This window comes from Cupressus sempervirens, chromosome 8, assembly GCF_028749045.1.
Source record: "Cupressus sempervirens isolate cs-2001-9-10 chromosome 8, ASM2874904v1, whole genome shotgun sequence".
Lineage (NCBI taxonomy): Eukaryota > Viridiplantae > Streptophyta > Pinopsida > Cupressales > Cupressaceae > Cupressus > Cupressus sempervirens.
In genome coordinates, this window is record NC_143125.1 from 521,411,051 (window position 1) to 521,425,624 (window position 14,574).

A 14,574-nucleotide genomic window follows, 5' to 3' on the forward strand; every position below is an offset into this window, starting at 1 on the left:
TCTTACATTTTCTTATTTTCAACCATTACTTATTAAAAATAGATCCTACCTTTCGAACAAAAAACACATTCCATATAAATATATTAAATTTAAATAATAAAAAATATCAAAAATAATATTTTATTTATTTCTCTTAAAACCTAAAACCCTTTTTCCCACTCTCCTTTTAAAAGATACTTGTAAAGGTATACAAATAAAAATATAAAAATAAAAACTATTATCAAAATTTGAAACCAGTAAACATTAAAATAAAAACAACTTCATAAAAATAAAAATTATCTTTACATATATTTTGATGATTTCTCCATATCTCCACTCTATGTGATAGTCTTAAATTAAAATTTCATTTTATTGCTAAAATGCCTAGATACGGCCATACCGCCATACGTATCAGACAAACAAATTGCAGGTTTTGTATTTATAACCTCTGCATAGCATTTGATAGGTTGGGTGTTCAATCTCACCCCAAAATTGGATGGAGGAAACTTTTTTGATATGAATGCAAAGGAGTAAATCTCCAAATTCAACAGCAAGGCAACAATGAGAGGCCCGGGCCGAAGTTGCATCACCCTAAAACATCACAGTCCTCTGAAGGATTTCCACGATGGTCCGCATTTCGTCTCGTTCTGTTCAACTACCCTCACCAATGGAAGATCTATCAACAAAAAAGTTATTAGCAACTACAGCATGGTGTTATCTGTAGCGGAGAAAGCTTTAATAGGAGCTTGTGCAGGGGGAATAGCAGGGGCATTTACTTATGTGTGCCTGCATCCACTGGACACAGTGAAGACCAAACTTCAAACACGAGGGGCTTCGCAGGTCTACAAGAGCTCCCTCGATGTTATCAGCAAAGTGTTGCAGAAGCAGGGCGTTGCAGGGTTCTATAGCGGAGTGTCGGCTGTTCTGGTGGGCTCTGCTATATCCTCGGCCATATATTTTGGAACCTGTGAATTTGGCAAGGCTATTTTGTCCAAATGCAGGCCAATTGTACCGTCCTTGGCAATACCGCCTGTTGCAGGGGCAATGGGCAATTTGGTGTCCTCGGCTGTGATGGTGCCTAAAGAATTAATAACGCAGAGGATGCAGGTAGTTAAAATTTAGGTTCTTGATTTCTCAGCTTTTTCTTAAATTCATTTTTTCTTATCTAAATTTGGTACTTATCTGGGCGAATTTTTGGGTATTTCTTCCATGACGCTTTCTTAATTGCCACAATTGGGTGGCATGTTTCTTCTGTCAAGTTGTCAGGAGCCAATATTAAATAATTCATCGACTACATCCAGGACCTACACTACCCTAATTTTGAAATTCATCCAAGGCTTTACTAGCTTTGTTTGTATATAGCTAGGGAGTTTGAATGTAACTCATCTAGGAGTTAACTGGCCTCGTTTGTTTGTGCCCAGTGAGCTAGATGTAGGGATATTTATAATTAACAATATCCAGTAATAGCCAATGTTTTCTCCTCTAGCTCCCCAAAAGATTTTGCATATTGGAGACATTTGCATGTGAAGATTCCCCTTAAGTTCTTTGAACAAAACTTTTTCTTTCTGAATTTGCCAATTTTATCTAAAATATAGAAAATGTCAAATAAATACAAGAAATTTTTCAAATATTGACATTTAAAAATTCAGTGTTGAAAAGGATTTACCATGATTTCTGAACTTGGGTGTGTCATGACTATGATACCTGTAATTGTTAAAACTCATCTCATTCATCGAAAAGCACTTTCAGTTTGAAAATGAATGATTGTTTCATTTTTTCTTAGAGATTGATAAAAATATTGGAAAAGTTTATCTGTAATTCGATTTGGGCCAAGTTACTTTGGGCACTTGACCAATGAAGTCCTTGGGTTTTTGGATCAGCAATCCATGTGTGCTAAAGGATCCGAATGTGACTTTTGATTGGCTGACATACTTAGGACACAAATGGTTCTGCCAAAGTTCCAAGCCGGTATCACTCATCCTTTTCCTAAGACATTCGCACAATTAAGGGGATTTTTGTGTTTTTGTAGTTACTAGAGAAAATTTGTTTGTGGATTTTCCCAGTCGGCTACCCATCAATGGACTTAAACAATAAATGGAGAATTCTGGTGGAACAATGAAGCACAAAGGGTTTCTGAGGGGCTCAAGGAGGTAATGAATAGTTGCCTTGTACTTTCAATATCTAATTTCTCACTGCCTTCCATGCTGGATACTGGAATGTGACACATCCATATAATGAATTTCAGTGATGCTAATGCAGAACAATTATCCTATAGAGGATCCCCACTTACAATTAAAAAATGCTCCCCATCATGCATGCCTTGGCAAAATTCCACCAAAGCCCATTTCATGGTAAGTTTGTGGTAGAAATGGATCATAATAATTTGAAATTCTTTCTAAACCATTGAGACCTTTAGGGTAAGTAACCTCCAAACTAATAATTTTGAAATTGAATTGTTAAGGGAAAAAGATTGCAGTTGCTGATTGGTGCATTCTCTAGGATGCGAAGTATGTGCTTTATTTTTGAGATTTCTATTGTTTGGAAGGATTTCTTAATAGTTGAATATGCCAAAGATGTTTTCCCAGTGATATTTTTGATGAAAAGTTCAGCAATGAAGGTTTACAGTAGTTGATGGACTTATTAGGTAAAAGGGAAGAACCTTCTTGATCCTTGAATGAGAGTTAACAAAGGAAATCCTAGAAGTAGTTCATGATCCCCCTAGTAGGACATCTAAGTTTCTACAAGACATACAAACAAACTAGTGAAAGGTTTTCCTGGAAAGGCATTAATAAGTGCTCAAGCATGTATGTGAATATTTCACTTGCTAGTAGAACAAATTAGAGAAGATACTTCTTGCCATTTTTCTTCAACCCTTACCTATTTTTGAACAAAAGTGGGAGAGTATAACCATGGACTTTATCACAGAACCTCCAAAAGCATATGTTAAAGATTGTATTCATGTGGTTGTGGACAGGTTAACAAAATTCACTTTTCTTCCCTATTGCGCTGATTACAAAGCACCAGAAGTGGCAGATTATTTCTACAAAGAAATATCCAAACTCTGTGGCTTGCTAAAATCAGTTATAAGTGATTGTGACAGCACATTTTTAAGCCTATATTGGCAAGAATTGGTCCAGTTAGCAGGCACTGCGCTCACTCCAAGCACAAGCTGCCACCCACAAATAGATGGCCAAATGAAAATAGATAACAATTGGACATAAGGATACTTCAAAAATAATGTTTCAGGACAGCAAAAGGCATTGGTCGAATTCCTTACCTAGAGTACTGCTACAATACAATGCACCGCATGTCTTGGTTTTTCTATTTTTAAGGCCTTGTATGAGTATGTGCTGATGTGATTTTTATGCCACTACAACATGCAGAATCAGATACTTAGTATTCCAAGAGGAAACACCAAATCTCCAACTTTCTCTTCAATAAGGATGGTCACATGCTAAACAATGTATATGGATTGTCTGCTCAAATGTAACAACCTTGAGATTCCTTCTTATTGTGGAGTTAACTCAGTTATAATGATGTGATATGCTTGGTATCGCAAAGGGACTTGCATTGTTCATTCAAAGGACATCAACCACTACAACTTTTTCCAACCAAAGAAAGTTCAAACATAAAGGGTTTAGTAAGCTATTCTACTTCTAGAATGCAAGAGATGACAAATGCCTTTGTGACTCTACTGGATTTAGTTTAGCCATTGGCATCAACCAAGCTAGTGTAATCTCCTAAGGTAAATGTAAGATGTTTAGATTATTACCATTCCATTCATACCATCCATTGATGCATGCCAACCTGCAAGCAATAATTGAAGTAAAACCCATAAATATGCCATTCGACCATGCAAGACAAGCTTACAATCAGCAACCAGCTAGTGGTTTGGTCTATGTGAGTTAACAAATATGCATCCAAAATATATTCCATTCAACTAAACAATTCTTCTAATCAACATGAAATGAAATCCTAATCTAAGTGAGGAAATAGAGACACCATGCAATACACTAAAGCAACATAAGTAATCCACCATGGAGACCAACATTGAATTGGCAATTACATTGATAGCATTGTGGCAAAAATTTCAACCTTAGTGTGCTTATCTTGACTAGATCATTTTCTTGGTGAGAACCTATCTCTTGATATCAACATTTTCAAGCCTTCAATTGGTTGTGGCAGTCCAAGTTGTTTCATCTTCATGATTTTTTCTTTTACTTCTGGAATTTTCATATTGCATTTGCTTTCTCTTTGAAATCTTGATTTCTTGGCCTTGATCTTGTTGAAGTGATGAGGTACTTCATGTACTTGAACTATAAACTTGGATTTTTGACGGAAATTCAAATTGATGATAACTTCTTTTACTTGTAGCCTCTCCATTTTTCTTGCATGACTTGTTCTTTAATCTCCACCTGCATAATCTGGTCTTGAACTTGGATTGGAGTCTACATTTTGGCTTTCACTGTCAAACCATCTCCTTGTTTGTCCTTTTTGATGGATAGCTTCACACTTTCTAAGCCATCTCCTTTCATTGTTGCCTTGCAAAACAGAAAGAAGAATTGTATCAAACTCAAACATTGAATTTTCACCCTTAAATTGGCAGTTGAAATTAACTTGAAAATTCCTGATCATTTACCAAATTTCAAACTATTTTAACATGTAATTGCTAGGAAGTCCAAATTTGAAGGGGGGCAGCTTATTTTTGAGTTTGAATTGCCACTCTACAAGCTGTCAGAAATCAGGGGCACAAAGTCCCAAGTGGGACACAGATGGGTTCGATTCTGACCTCCCCAAGTCCGAATCTCCTTCAAGCATCACCTTCAATCAAACTTATAATCTGCTTCTTTACTTGGAGTCTGATGTCTGGGTTGATTCTTAGTTCAAATCAGAAGTTTGATCATTATTTTCTTTCCCCTTAACATCTGATATCATGCCCAGATTTACAATTCACAGCCTTGACATGTTTTACGTTTAAATAAAAACTTCATTTTACCTATGAAACAATTGATTTACATTCTATGATTAACCTTGGAGGGAGGTTTCTGAATAAAGCTAAGTTTTAGCCTCAAAAGGGGGTGGCGGAAATCGAAGGTGCTTTGTTCACATGTGGACGTGAGAGGATTGGAATCCGACCACTCGAAGTCCACATTTTACTTGCAATTTTACTTTATCTTATTTCAAATTCAACTTTCTTTCTCAGCAATTTCACATTAACTTCCAAGCATTGATCAATTTTATTCACCTTGCAAACTATGATTTGATATTTTCTTTTCTTCAAGAATCTGGTTTCACCCTTTGTTGTTTTCAGCCTTAAAATCTGATCAAACATGGAGATAACAACTAAATTTAATCCTTGTCATTTTACCCTTTTTCAACTCCCCAAAGCCCAAGCAATGCAGATTGTTTTTCCCATATGAGGGCAGAAATTACATGATCTTCGTGCAAGAGTGGGCAAGAGAGGGTCGGAATCCGAACACTCCAAGTCCAGGCCACTTTAAATTTCACATAAACTTGGTCTATTTTTCCCTTGAAACTGGCATTTCTCTACTCTACAATGGCAAATGATTTGAAATTTGTCTAAGACTTAGGGCAAAAATTTGAGGGGTGAAGTCCTTAGTTGAAACATGTGGTGGTCAGATTCTAACCACTTTATGTCCAGGCACACCTATTCATTCATGCCAAAACACTTGTTTGCATTTCAGTTTCGTGGATATTTTTTCCCAAATTCAAGTTTCTTTATGATTTACATCCTTAATTTCATCTCTCTCTTCATTACCCCTTTGTCAAAATTTCCAAAGTTTCATGATTGCATCCATTTGACAAGCAAAATTGAAAATTAGGCCCTCATGTGGTAGGGCAGCTAATAAAATACAACATATAAGTGTTTTATACTTTAAGTTATATTTTATGTATATGTTGGCAATTTGGCTAATTAGGATAAGTTGTATATACCTTGTATGAAGAAGGCATTATGTGCAGAAGAAGATTCTACAGTTAGACTTGAAAATTGTCTAACTACAAGTTAGTTTATCTGGCAGAACAAAGGTAGTTTTGATGTGTACGAATGACTGAGACATTTTGGGCATGTGCGTTGTTAGGTATGGACAGTACAAAGTGTCAGGATGACGCGTGTAAGTGCACAAGTCAGTACGGAAGAAGATATGATAGTTTTACCAGTTGGGGCAGCATACAGACGGAACAAAGCATAATAGTAAATGGGCAATTATGAGTTAAGGAAGTATTTTGTAATTACTTGACTAATTAGGGACGACATCCTAGATGTTAACCCTAAGTGAGCAATAGTTAGTTTTGTATTTTGCCAAGCGTGTGAAAGCTTGAAGGCCGACTTGACAGTAATTCGTAAATTGCAAAGGTATAAAGGTAGATTACAAAATGCGAAGTAAAGCGTGCTTCTTGTGAAGACTATGCAAACTTTATGCAATGCAAATTCTAATGTATGATCAGAGGATTGCAAATATTTTGATGAACAATAGTGACATATCAGATATTGCAGATATTAGCAACAAGCAAGAGGTTATTGTATCTATCTTTTGTACCAAGGAATTACATTGTAAGTTACATGTTTGGGTAGTGGGCTCAGCTTGTACATAATTTTGTATGTATATTTACCAACTCTTAACAGGGTTGAAGCAACTCCTAATAGGGTTGAGGCTTCTAACAAGGCCTAAGTCATCTAACAAGGACCAAAACACTATACAGATGTAATAGACTCCTAACTGTTGACATTAAGGTCAATTTTGTCTATTAGTGACTCAACACTTAGTCAAATTGGTTACATTGCTATTGAGCTCTATAGTTGCTGAAATATTTCAAACCGGATATTTACTCATTTTTCCCTTTTGACTATATTTAGAACTAAACACATGCAGATATATTGCGAGCACAATCAAAATCGGTACAAAATTCAACAAATGTTTAACCAACTTCTTCTTAATTATAATGTTCAAACTCAAACGTAGGCAAATGTAAAATGATACGACAATAAAACCAGAAGATTTTCCACAAGATAATAACAAGTTCTTTTTAGAAAAATATTCAGGATTTCAAGCATATAGAAATGCATTACAGACCCACAATGATAAAACTAGAAGACTCATAAAACTCCTTAAACAATGTTATTGCATTATACAACAGCAATACAATAACCAACACTAACAAATCCAATCTTAAATACAGATGAATAGTCAGATTGGAATACTAGAATAAGAACCTGTGAGTGCATGTGAAACACCTGAACTGATGTCTCCCCGGACAATGGGTTTGCGTCCACTGTTTGTCGGCATGAGGGGCTACGTCCTCCTACTGGTTGAAAGCTGAAGCTTTCTAAATAACTCTCACAAGAGAGAAAACTGAAACTGAATCATAAATCAAGCATCCCATGGAATGAGCCTCTTTCCCTTTTTAGTACACAAACTAAGACTCTTTGACTCCCCACTAGCTTTTGTCCTATTCCCTTGTGACTCTTCAACTTCCCCCTAGCATTTCGTCTTATTCCTCCTTGACCCTTTGCCCTCTTCATAACATTAAATTTGACCTTTTAATAATTTGAGTCTACGCTATCATAGTCAATTTTAACATTATATAAATAAGACTTTAATATTTCTAATGTCCCAAAAAGGGGACATTACAAATCTCCCCTCCTTAAAATTGCTTGTCCTCAAGCAATTAGTACCAAGATCCCATACGAGTTTGTAGGTAGCTTGGCAGCACAAACAGAATACAACTTCGACCATACTGCGAAACAAGGAGCCCCTCTGCAATCCTTCCATCAACTGGATCCCTGGATCCCATATAACTCTATGAAAAAGCGCTGTACTTGTAAACTGTACAACTTTGATCATCATTGCATCCAATCTCAAATTGAGTAGAGCTATAACCAAATCCTCAATAAGCCAGAGATATATGCTATCAACATCTAGATCCTAAACCTTGTTGTCATAACCAGCTAGTATGATAAGGTAGAAATGTATCGATGAACTATGCATAACCTAGTAGATGGTGACAACCCTACGTAAATAGATGACGTAATAAACAAGCCGCTCAAAATTTGAAGGTAACACTTTGGGCGCAACAAATACCATAGTGTCATCTGCAATCTGTGGAACCTCTGAGTAGATAGGTACTATGAATAAGAGTGAAACTGAAAGAGCATTCCCTATGAGCAACACATAACTCTCCTCAAAACTACAACAAAAACTATCCAAAGGCTGATGTATGTTGATGTATGTAATTCAACCAACCCTTGTATGGTGTGAAATCAGGGACCCTATGTGGATTGATCCAATGATGCACAACCGTAGTCAAACCACCACTTCCATCTTGTGACCCATATTCATTGCTAGGAATCATACCAGGATTCCATATCTTGAAATAAGAATCATCTTTATCATGATAATCAAAAGGAGAGTCCTTGTTTATTTCAAAAAGGGGATTATCGAAAATCCAATCAACATCTACTTCAAACACAGGGTTATCGATAAGCCGAAAGTGATTTGAAACTTTGGAACTTGGTCGCTTGGGGCAACTATCCAAATCAAAAGTTTGCTTGATGCTATCAAGCTTAACAATGACTTATTTGAAAAACTCTTGCCTCACCTTACCCTCATGTTCCTGAGAGTGATTTGTGACCTTGATCTGATTTTTTGTTTCCTAAAGAGAAAATTGAGTTTCATCTAATGCCTCTTGAGTAGACATAAGCTCCTCATTGAGCTCCATAATCTCATTCCTTTCCTTTTTCAGCTGATCAACATGTACTTCAGCAACCTTACTAATGTTATCCTAGTCGGAAAGCAAATATAAATAATTTGATTTCATAGTTTCAAGAGCTGCTTTGATTACATGCAAATCGGAAACAAGCCATTCTTCTTCCACTCCCTTTTGAACCTTCCTGTAGAGATCCTCAACCATTTTGTGAGTGCTGTCATAATGTACCAAAGATGCTACAACCATTTCTTCGTTAACCCTTAGCTGGTTTCTAAATGCATGCATTTCATTATCATGTTGATACAACTCAACGTCTTGTGGTGCCATCTTGGATTGTTCCTTTGAATTCCTATCATGGGTGTAGGAAATATATGGTTCATCACACAAAAATTCCAATCTGTTATTACCTTGTGTGCAACCATCTTCATTAGCCTTTTTGTCAACACTAACCTCTAACTCACCAACATAAAAACTTGTACCCTGTGTAACATCTTCTACATGGCCGTTGGAAGGCTGTAAAATAATGGTAGTTGACTTCTTTTCTTTTTCAAGAACCTTTGTTCATTGATCATGATTTTTTGGAAATTCCTTGTATACATTTTTGCCTTGGACCCTTGCAAGAAGATCCTAAACCAATTCCGAATACTTCCTCTTTGCCATCTCAGACTTATTTTGCTGCTCTAAATGATAATCCAAGTAATCATTGAATGATAAATCATTCTGAATTCGGGTAGGAAGTTCTTTATACTCTTCATAAATGTCGAGTATTTCTGTTGTTATAACAGATTTTGAATTCTGGGCTAAGTGCTCTTGTAGTTTTATAGTATCTTTGAAGATATTGTTCAAGTCTTTTACCATTGCTGAATGTTGTCAAACAGCTATTTTCTGTCCCAGAATTGCCTTGATGTTCCTGAACCTCTAAGTTTTGTAGATTCGCATTGGTTTTTTTTTTTTTTGCAACAATTTTTGAATAATGATGAACTTATCAATACACAATTGCTAATAGACTATTGATCTCCAAACTTAGAGTATTTGCACACAACTGCTTTGTCACTACTGATGTGATACCAATTAATAACGCTATTTAGAAAAAATAACTCTCAAGTTATGGGTCTAGAACGACCTTCTAGAACTTAGTCATCTGATATAAAGTCTTGATTCTTCTTGCAGGAATATGTCTGTAGTATTACTTTAAACGTCACGAGAGTCCATGCTAAGCCTTGCTCCAAACTCATTCCATTATGCGTGGGGTGCGACAGTCTTACGATCCCTTCTATATGCATATGTATCAGAATTTGCCAATGGTAGTTGGAATTTCTTTTGCAACATTAATCTGTAGGCACTCTACTTAGTCTCCAAGACCTCCATTACTGCTCATTCCTTTTTTGCATAGGTGACTTGATGGCATAAAGAACTGGACATGTCCAACAACTTTGTACATTCTGTGATGCGCCTCAATTCTATGACATTAGAATTTGCAAATGTCTGAATAGACATAGTGTGATCATTTAGAACTAAGATTTTTCTGATTGCAGAGAGTTTCGAATTATCACTTACAATTGAAAGATATTCAATTCCACTTGAGTCCACTTTCTGTTTCCCTGTGCTTGTTATTTCTTCTAGGCATCAAACCTTGGCGAGTCTCACTATGATCACTGCCACAATAAAGTTTAGTAATTTATTTGCTGCTGACTGTAAAGATTATCAATGTCTTCAAATACACACTAACTCCAAATAACAATAAAACCTTGTAGTTGCAAACATCTTCACGCTTGTATTACCAATGTTGTTGGTAGAGATTCCTCAAAATGTGTAATGCTTGAGTACAATATTGCCGCGTGGGTTATGCTTGAGTCTACTTTCAGACAAAACAAATAATAGGCTTTGATTCGGGCAACAACTCTTGCTCGGTTACTGACAAATTTTGTAACGGTAGTGCAACAATTCACCAACTCTGCTACAATTGACTCTCCCCACCAATCCCTCCAAAGTAATATTGAGGCAACTGCTATATAGCCTGAACATTACTTCGTATTGACGGATGTATTAAAATTACCACTTAATGATTCTCACCCAGACTTTAGTATAAGCTTTGGTCATAAGATTCACGACAATAAAATCTCGATTGGTCGTTGTTGCTTTGTAGGTTCCATTACCTTTCTCAACTTTTCGATGCCTTTGAAATTCCTCCTACACCATTTCTTTGACAAGTGTTTATGCACAGGAGGACAGGTCAAAGGTTTCGCCGTTTTCATTGGATGCACTTCAATCGGAAATTGTCAATAATCCTTCCTCAGTGCGTACACATCATAAATACAATTACAGTCTATGCAAATGTATCAATAATGCATGTTCAAACGCTTGCTACTCTTATTTGAAGCACATTGTTTATCTTCACAATTATTGCGTTTAACCGGTATTCATGATGAAAATTTCGTCTGTACCAAAAATCGTTCAATACCACCGTTATGCGTTGTTGTTTATAAAGAGATGCGATGCCAGAAACGTTACCACTTCACTTGCTGGAACCATGCGGAAGTCTGTATGTGAGCTTGATCTCTTGGGTCATTCCAACTGTATTGCGTCCACCTAAATCCGCTTGTCTCAATGTTATAACCTGACTGACAATGTATTGGGCTCAGCTACATTTGAGGGCTGCAGATGTGAAATCGTCTACACTGCTGTAACAGTTAATGTAATATTGAGGTGACTGTTAACTCCACCTCCGCTTATAGTCTGGGTTCTTTTTGTCTCGACGCCCTATAGATTGCCGTCAAACCAATGCTCAATTCAACAGTTTGAACATGGCTGTATGAGCTGATAGGACACCCATGATTGTTTGAGTGCCGATACCTACCTGATAAATTCTGCTCTGAACTTCTATCCATGAAAATACTTATACTCGGGCGCTGTGCTTCTTTCCTACAATTGTTTCATTACTCGTCAATGTTCACCAACCAACCACATGCAGTCATAAGATCGTGATGCATGTGCAGTGAGAAAAGAATAGCACTTGTTTGCCTTGGTGATACTACCATGTCGCTATTGAGAATGGGTATGATATGTTGCTTGCCCTTGGACTAGTTGTGTGGGATGGCAATAGCAGCTACAGGTCACCTGTTATCGTAGTTCCTTGCTAACCAATATGCATTCCTTCAAACTCTCCCTGTACACCGTGACGTCCCAGCAATTGTGTAGAATATTATGGTGCCGCAGAATACACTTGCCAGAACTAAACACAGGATTTACCACAATTTCAAATACAGCTCTCCTGTTCAAAATATTAGTACTTTCAGACCTCCAACTATGGTCGCCACTACAGAATACTGTCCACTGATAAGGTTTCCTTTTTAGAAGTCCGTTAAAATCATTTGGTAGTTTTCAAGAATGTTTATTTAAAGACATGCATAGCACACTCGGTTTTGCATCAGTCCAAGCCTTTCAAATTTGCATCCATTAGTTTTCAAATAAACCATATTCTGGTATAAAGCAAGGCCTGATAAAAACTTACACTCTTAAAGAACTCACAACGTCCAAAATGAAATTCCCAGCATAGAAATTATTAAAGACTACTCTCTATTGAATATGGGCTCCAAAATTATGATAAATCACTCTCTGATAAGTATCAATTGTTCATTATTCTATTTGGATAGTTGCAACTAAGCTCTCAATCGAAACTCTGAAAATACCCACTAGGATGGTAGGTTCAATAGCTCTGATACCATTGAAATATCCCTAACCGGATATTTACTTGTTTTGTCCCTTTTGACTATATTCAAAACTAAACACATGCAGATATATTGCGAGCACAATCGAAACCGGTACAAAATCCAACAGATGTTTAACCAACTTCTTCGTAATTATAATAGTCAAACTCAAACGTAGGCAAATGTAAAATGATACGACAATAAAACTAGAAGATTTTCCACAAGATAATAACCAGTTCTTTTTAGAATAATATTCAGGATTTCAAGCATATAGAAATGCATTACAAACCCACAATGATAAAACCAAAAAACTCTCATAAAACTCCTTAAACAACATTATTGCATTATACAACAGCAATACAATAACCAATACTAACAAATCCAATCTTAAATACAGATGAACAGTCAGATTGGAATACTAGAATAAGAACTTGTAAGCGCATGTGAAACACCTGAACTGATGTCTCCCCGAACAATGGGCTTGTGTCCACTGTCTGCCGGCACGAGGGGCTACATCCTCATACTAGCTGAAAGCTAAAGCTTTCTGAATAACTCTCACAAGAGAGAAAACTGAAACTGAATCATAAATCAAGCATCACATGGAATGAGGTTCATTCCCTTTTTAATACACAAATTAAGACTCTTCAACTCCCTACTGTCTTTCGTTCTATTCCCTTGTGACTCTTCAACTTCCCTCTGGCATTTTGTTTTATTCCTCCTTGACCTTTTGCCCTCTTTATAACCTTAAATTGACCTTTTAATAATTTGAGTCTACGCTCTAATAGTCAATTTTAACATTATATAAATAAGACTTCAATATTTCTAATGTCCCAAAAAGGGGACATTATAGTTGCTACTTAGCTTATCGTTCAGTTTGCAATGTTAACCAAGTGATTTCGTTGTTCCCGAGCTAAGTAGTCAGTTTGTAGTGTTTACCGAGCTACACAGTGTTTACCAAGCTTCAGAGATATAAGTTCAGTGCAAACCTATGTTACCCAAGGATGCGTTTCCGGCAAAAATTGACCCCGTCCCCATGTCCCCTCATCCCGGAAACTTCCAGAAACCTTTCCTTTGGCTGTCCCATAAAGTTAATGTTTCAGTTTTGATAATTTGTTTGATTTCCACTCTTATGTGAACTCTAAAGTTAAATTATTTAACACAAACATTATATGTTAAGGTTCTATAATTTATATAAGCATGCATTATCCATGTTTTTATATGAACATTTAAAATTTCCCTGTATATTTTAAATTTTCCCTACTTTTTATATAGTTGTTCCCATTGTCGACCCCTGTCGTCCCTTGCTCTGAGAAAAAAAAAAATCCGTCCTGGAAACCCGTTTCCTCGTCCCCTCGTCCCAGAAACTTGAGGTAACATAGGTGCAAACCGAGCGTAGCAGAGGCTACTGAGCTAGTCAGTGGAAGTGAAGGAGATCGTAGTGTTAACTGAGCTGTCAAGGTTAGCGAAGTGGATCTAGTGTTGACCAAGTCATGCTATGTCAATTGAGTGGTCTGGTTGCTACCGAGTTTCTCAGAGTTCACTGAGCCACACAATGTTGATCGAGTTCAAGCTACTTGGAAGTGATTAGTATGGACCAAGCTTCAAGTTCAACCGAGTGCCAAAGATTGCTGAGCATTGACAATGTTTGTTGTGTATCAAAACATCATCGAGTTTGTCTTTAGAACCCAAGTTACATTAGTTGGGCCGACTTTGTGGATTATGATGTAATTGGTATTGTAGCCGATTACAGTAAGTTGCAATTTGGATTGATATATATGTAATGTATTGTATTATATCCAAATATGTATGTGGAGAATATATGATGAGCAGGAGTGTGAATTAAAGAAGGCTACAAGTAGTATAAGGGACAACAAAGTATTATCTATTACAATTAGGCAATCATTGTAATACAAGGAATCTGAACCAACAAATCAAAGTTGCAGATCAAAGATTAGCCACTGGTTCATCCTAATAGGTGCATCAACCAAATCCTTTAACAAGGTAGACCTAATTGTCTTTGCTAAATCTCTTAACTGAGCGCATACTTCATTGTATGTTTGTAAATCCTTTTACAAGGTGGACCTCACAGTCCTTATTGCTCCTAATAGGGTAGATCACCAGAAGTGGTCAATTGTAAGCGTTAACAAGTTAACTTTATATT

At 36.6% G+C, this 14,574-nt stretch overlaps 1 protein-coding gene across 1 annotated transcript in view; it reads left to right on the forward strand.

Annotated features, from left to right (window-relative positions):
• Nucleotides 1-448: 448 nt before the first annotated feature.
• Nucleotides 449-14,574, forward strand: part of MFL1 (Mitochondrial substrate carrier family protein) — a 73,919-nt gene continuing 59,793 nt past the window's right edge. Inside the window, exon 1 of the mRNA XM_089798288.1 lies at nucleotides 449-1,086. Within this exon, the coding sequence (XP_089654414.1) occupies nucleotides 541-1,086 (546 nt within the window). The 5' untranslated portion in view covers nucleotides 449-540. The remainder of the gene's footprint in view (nucleotides 1,087-14,574) is intronic.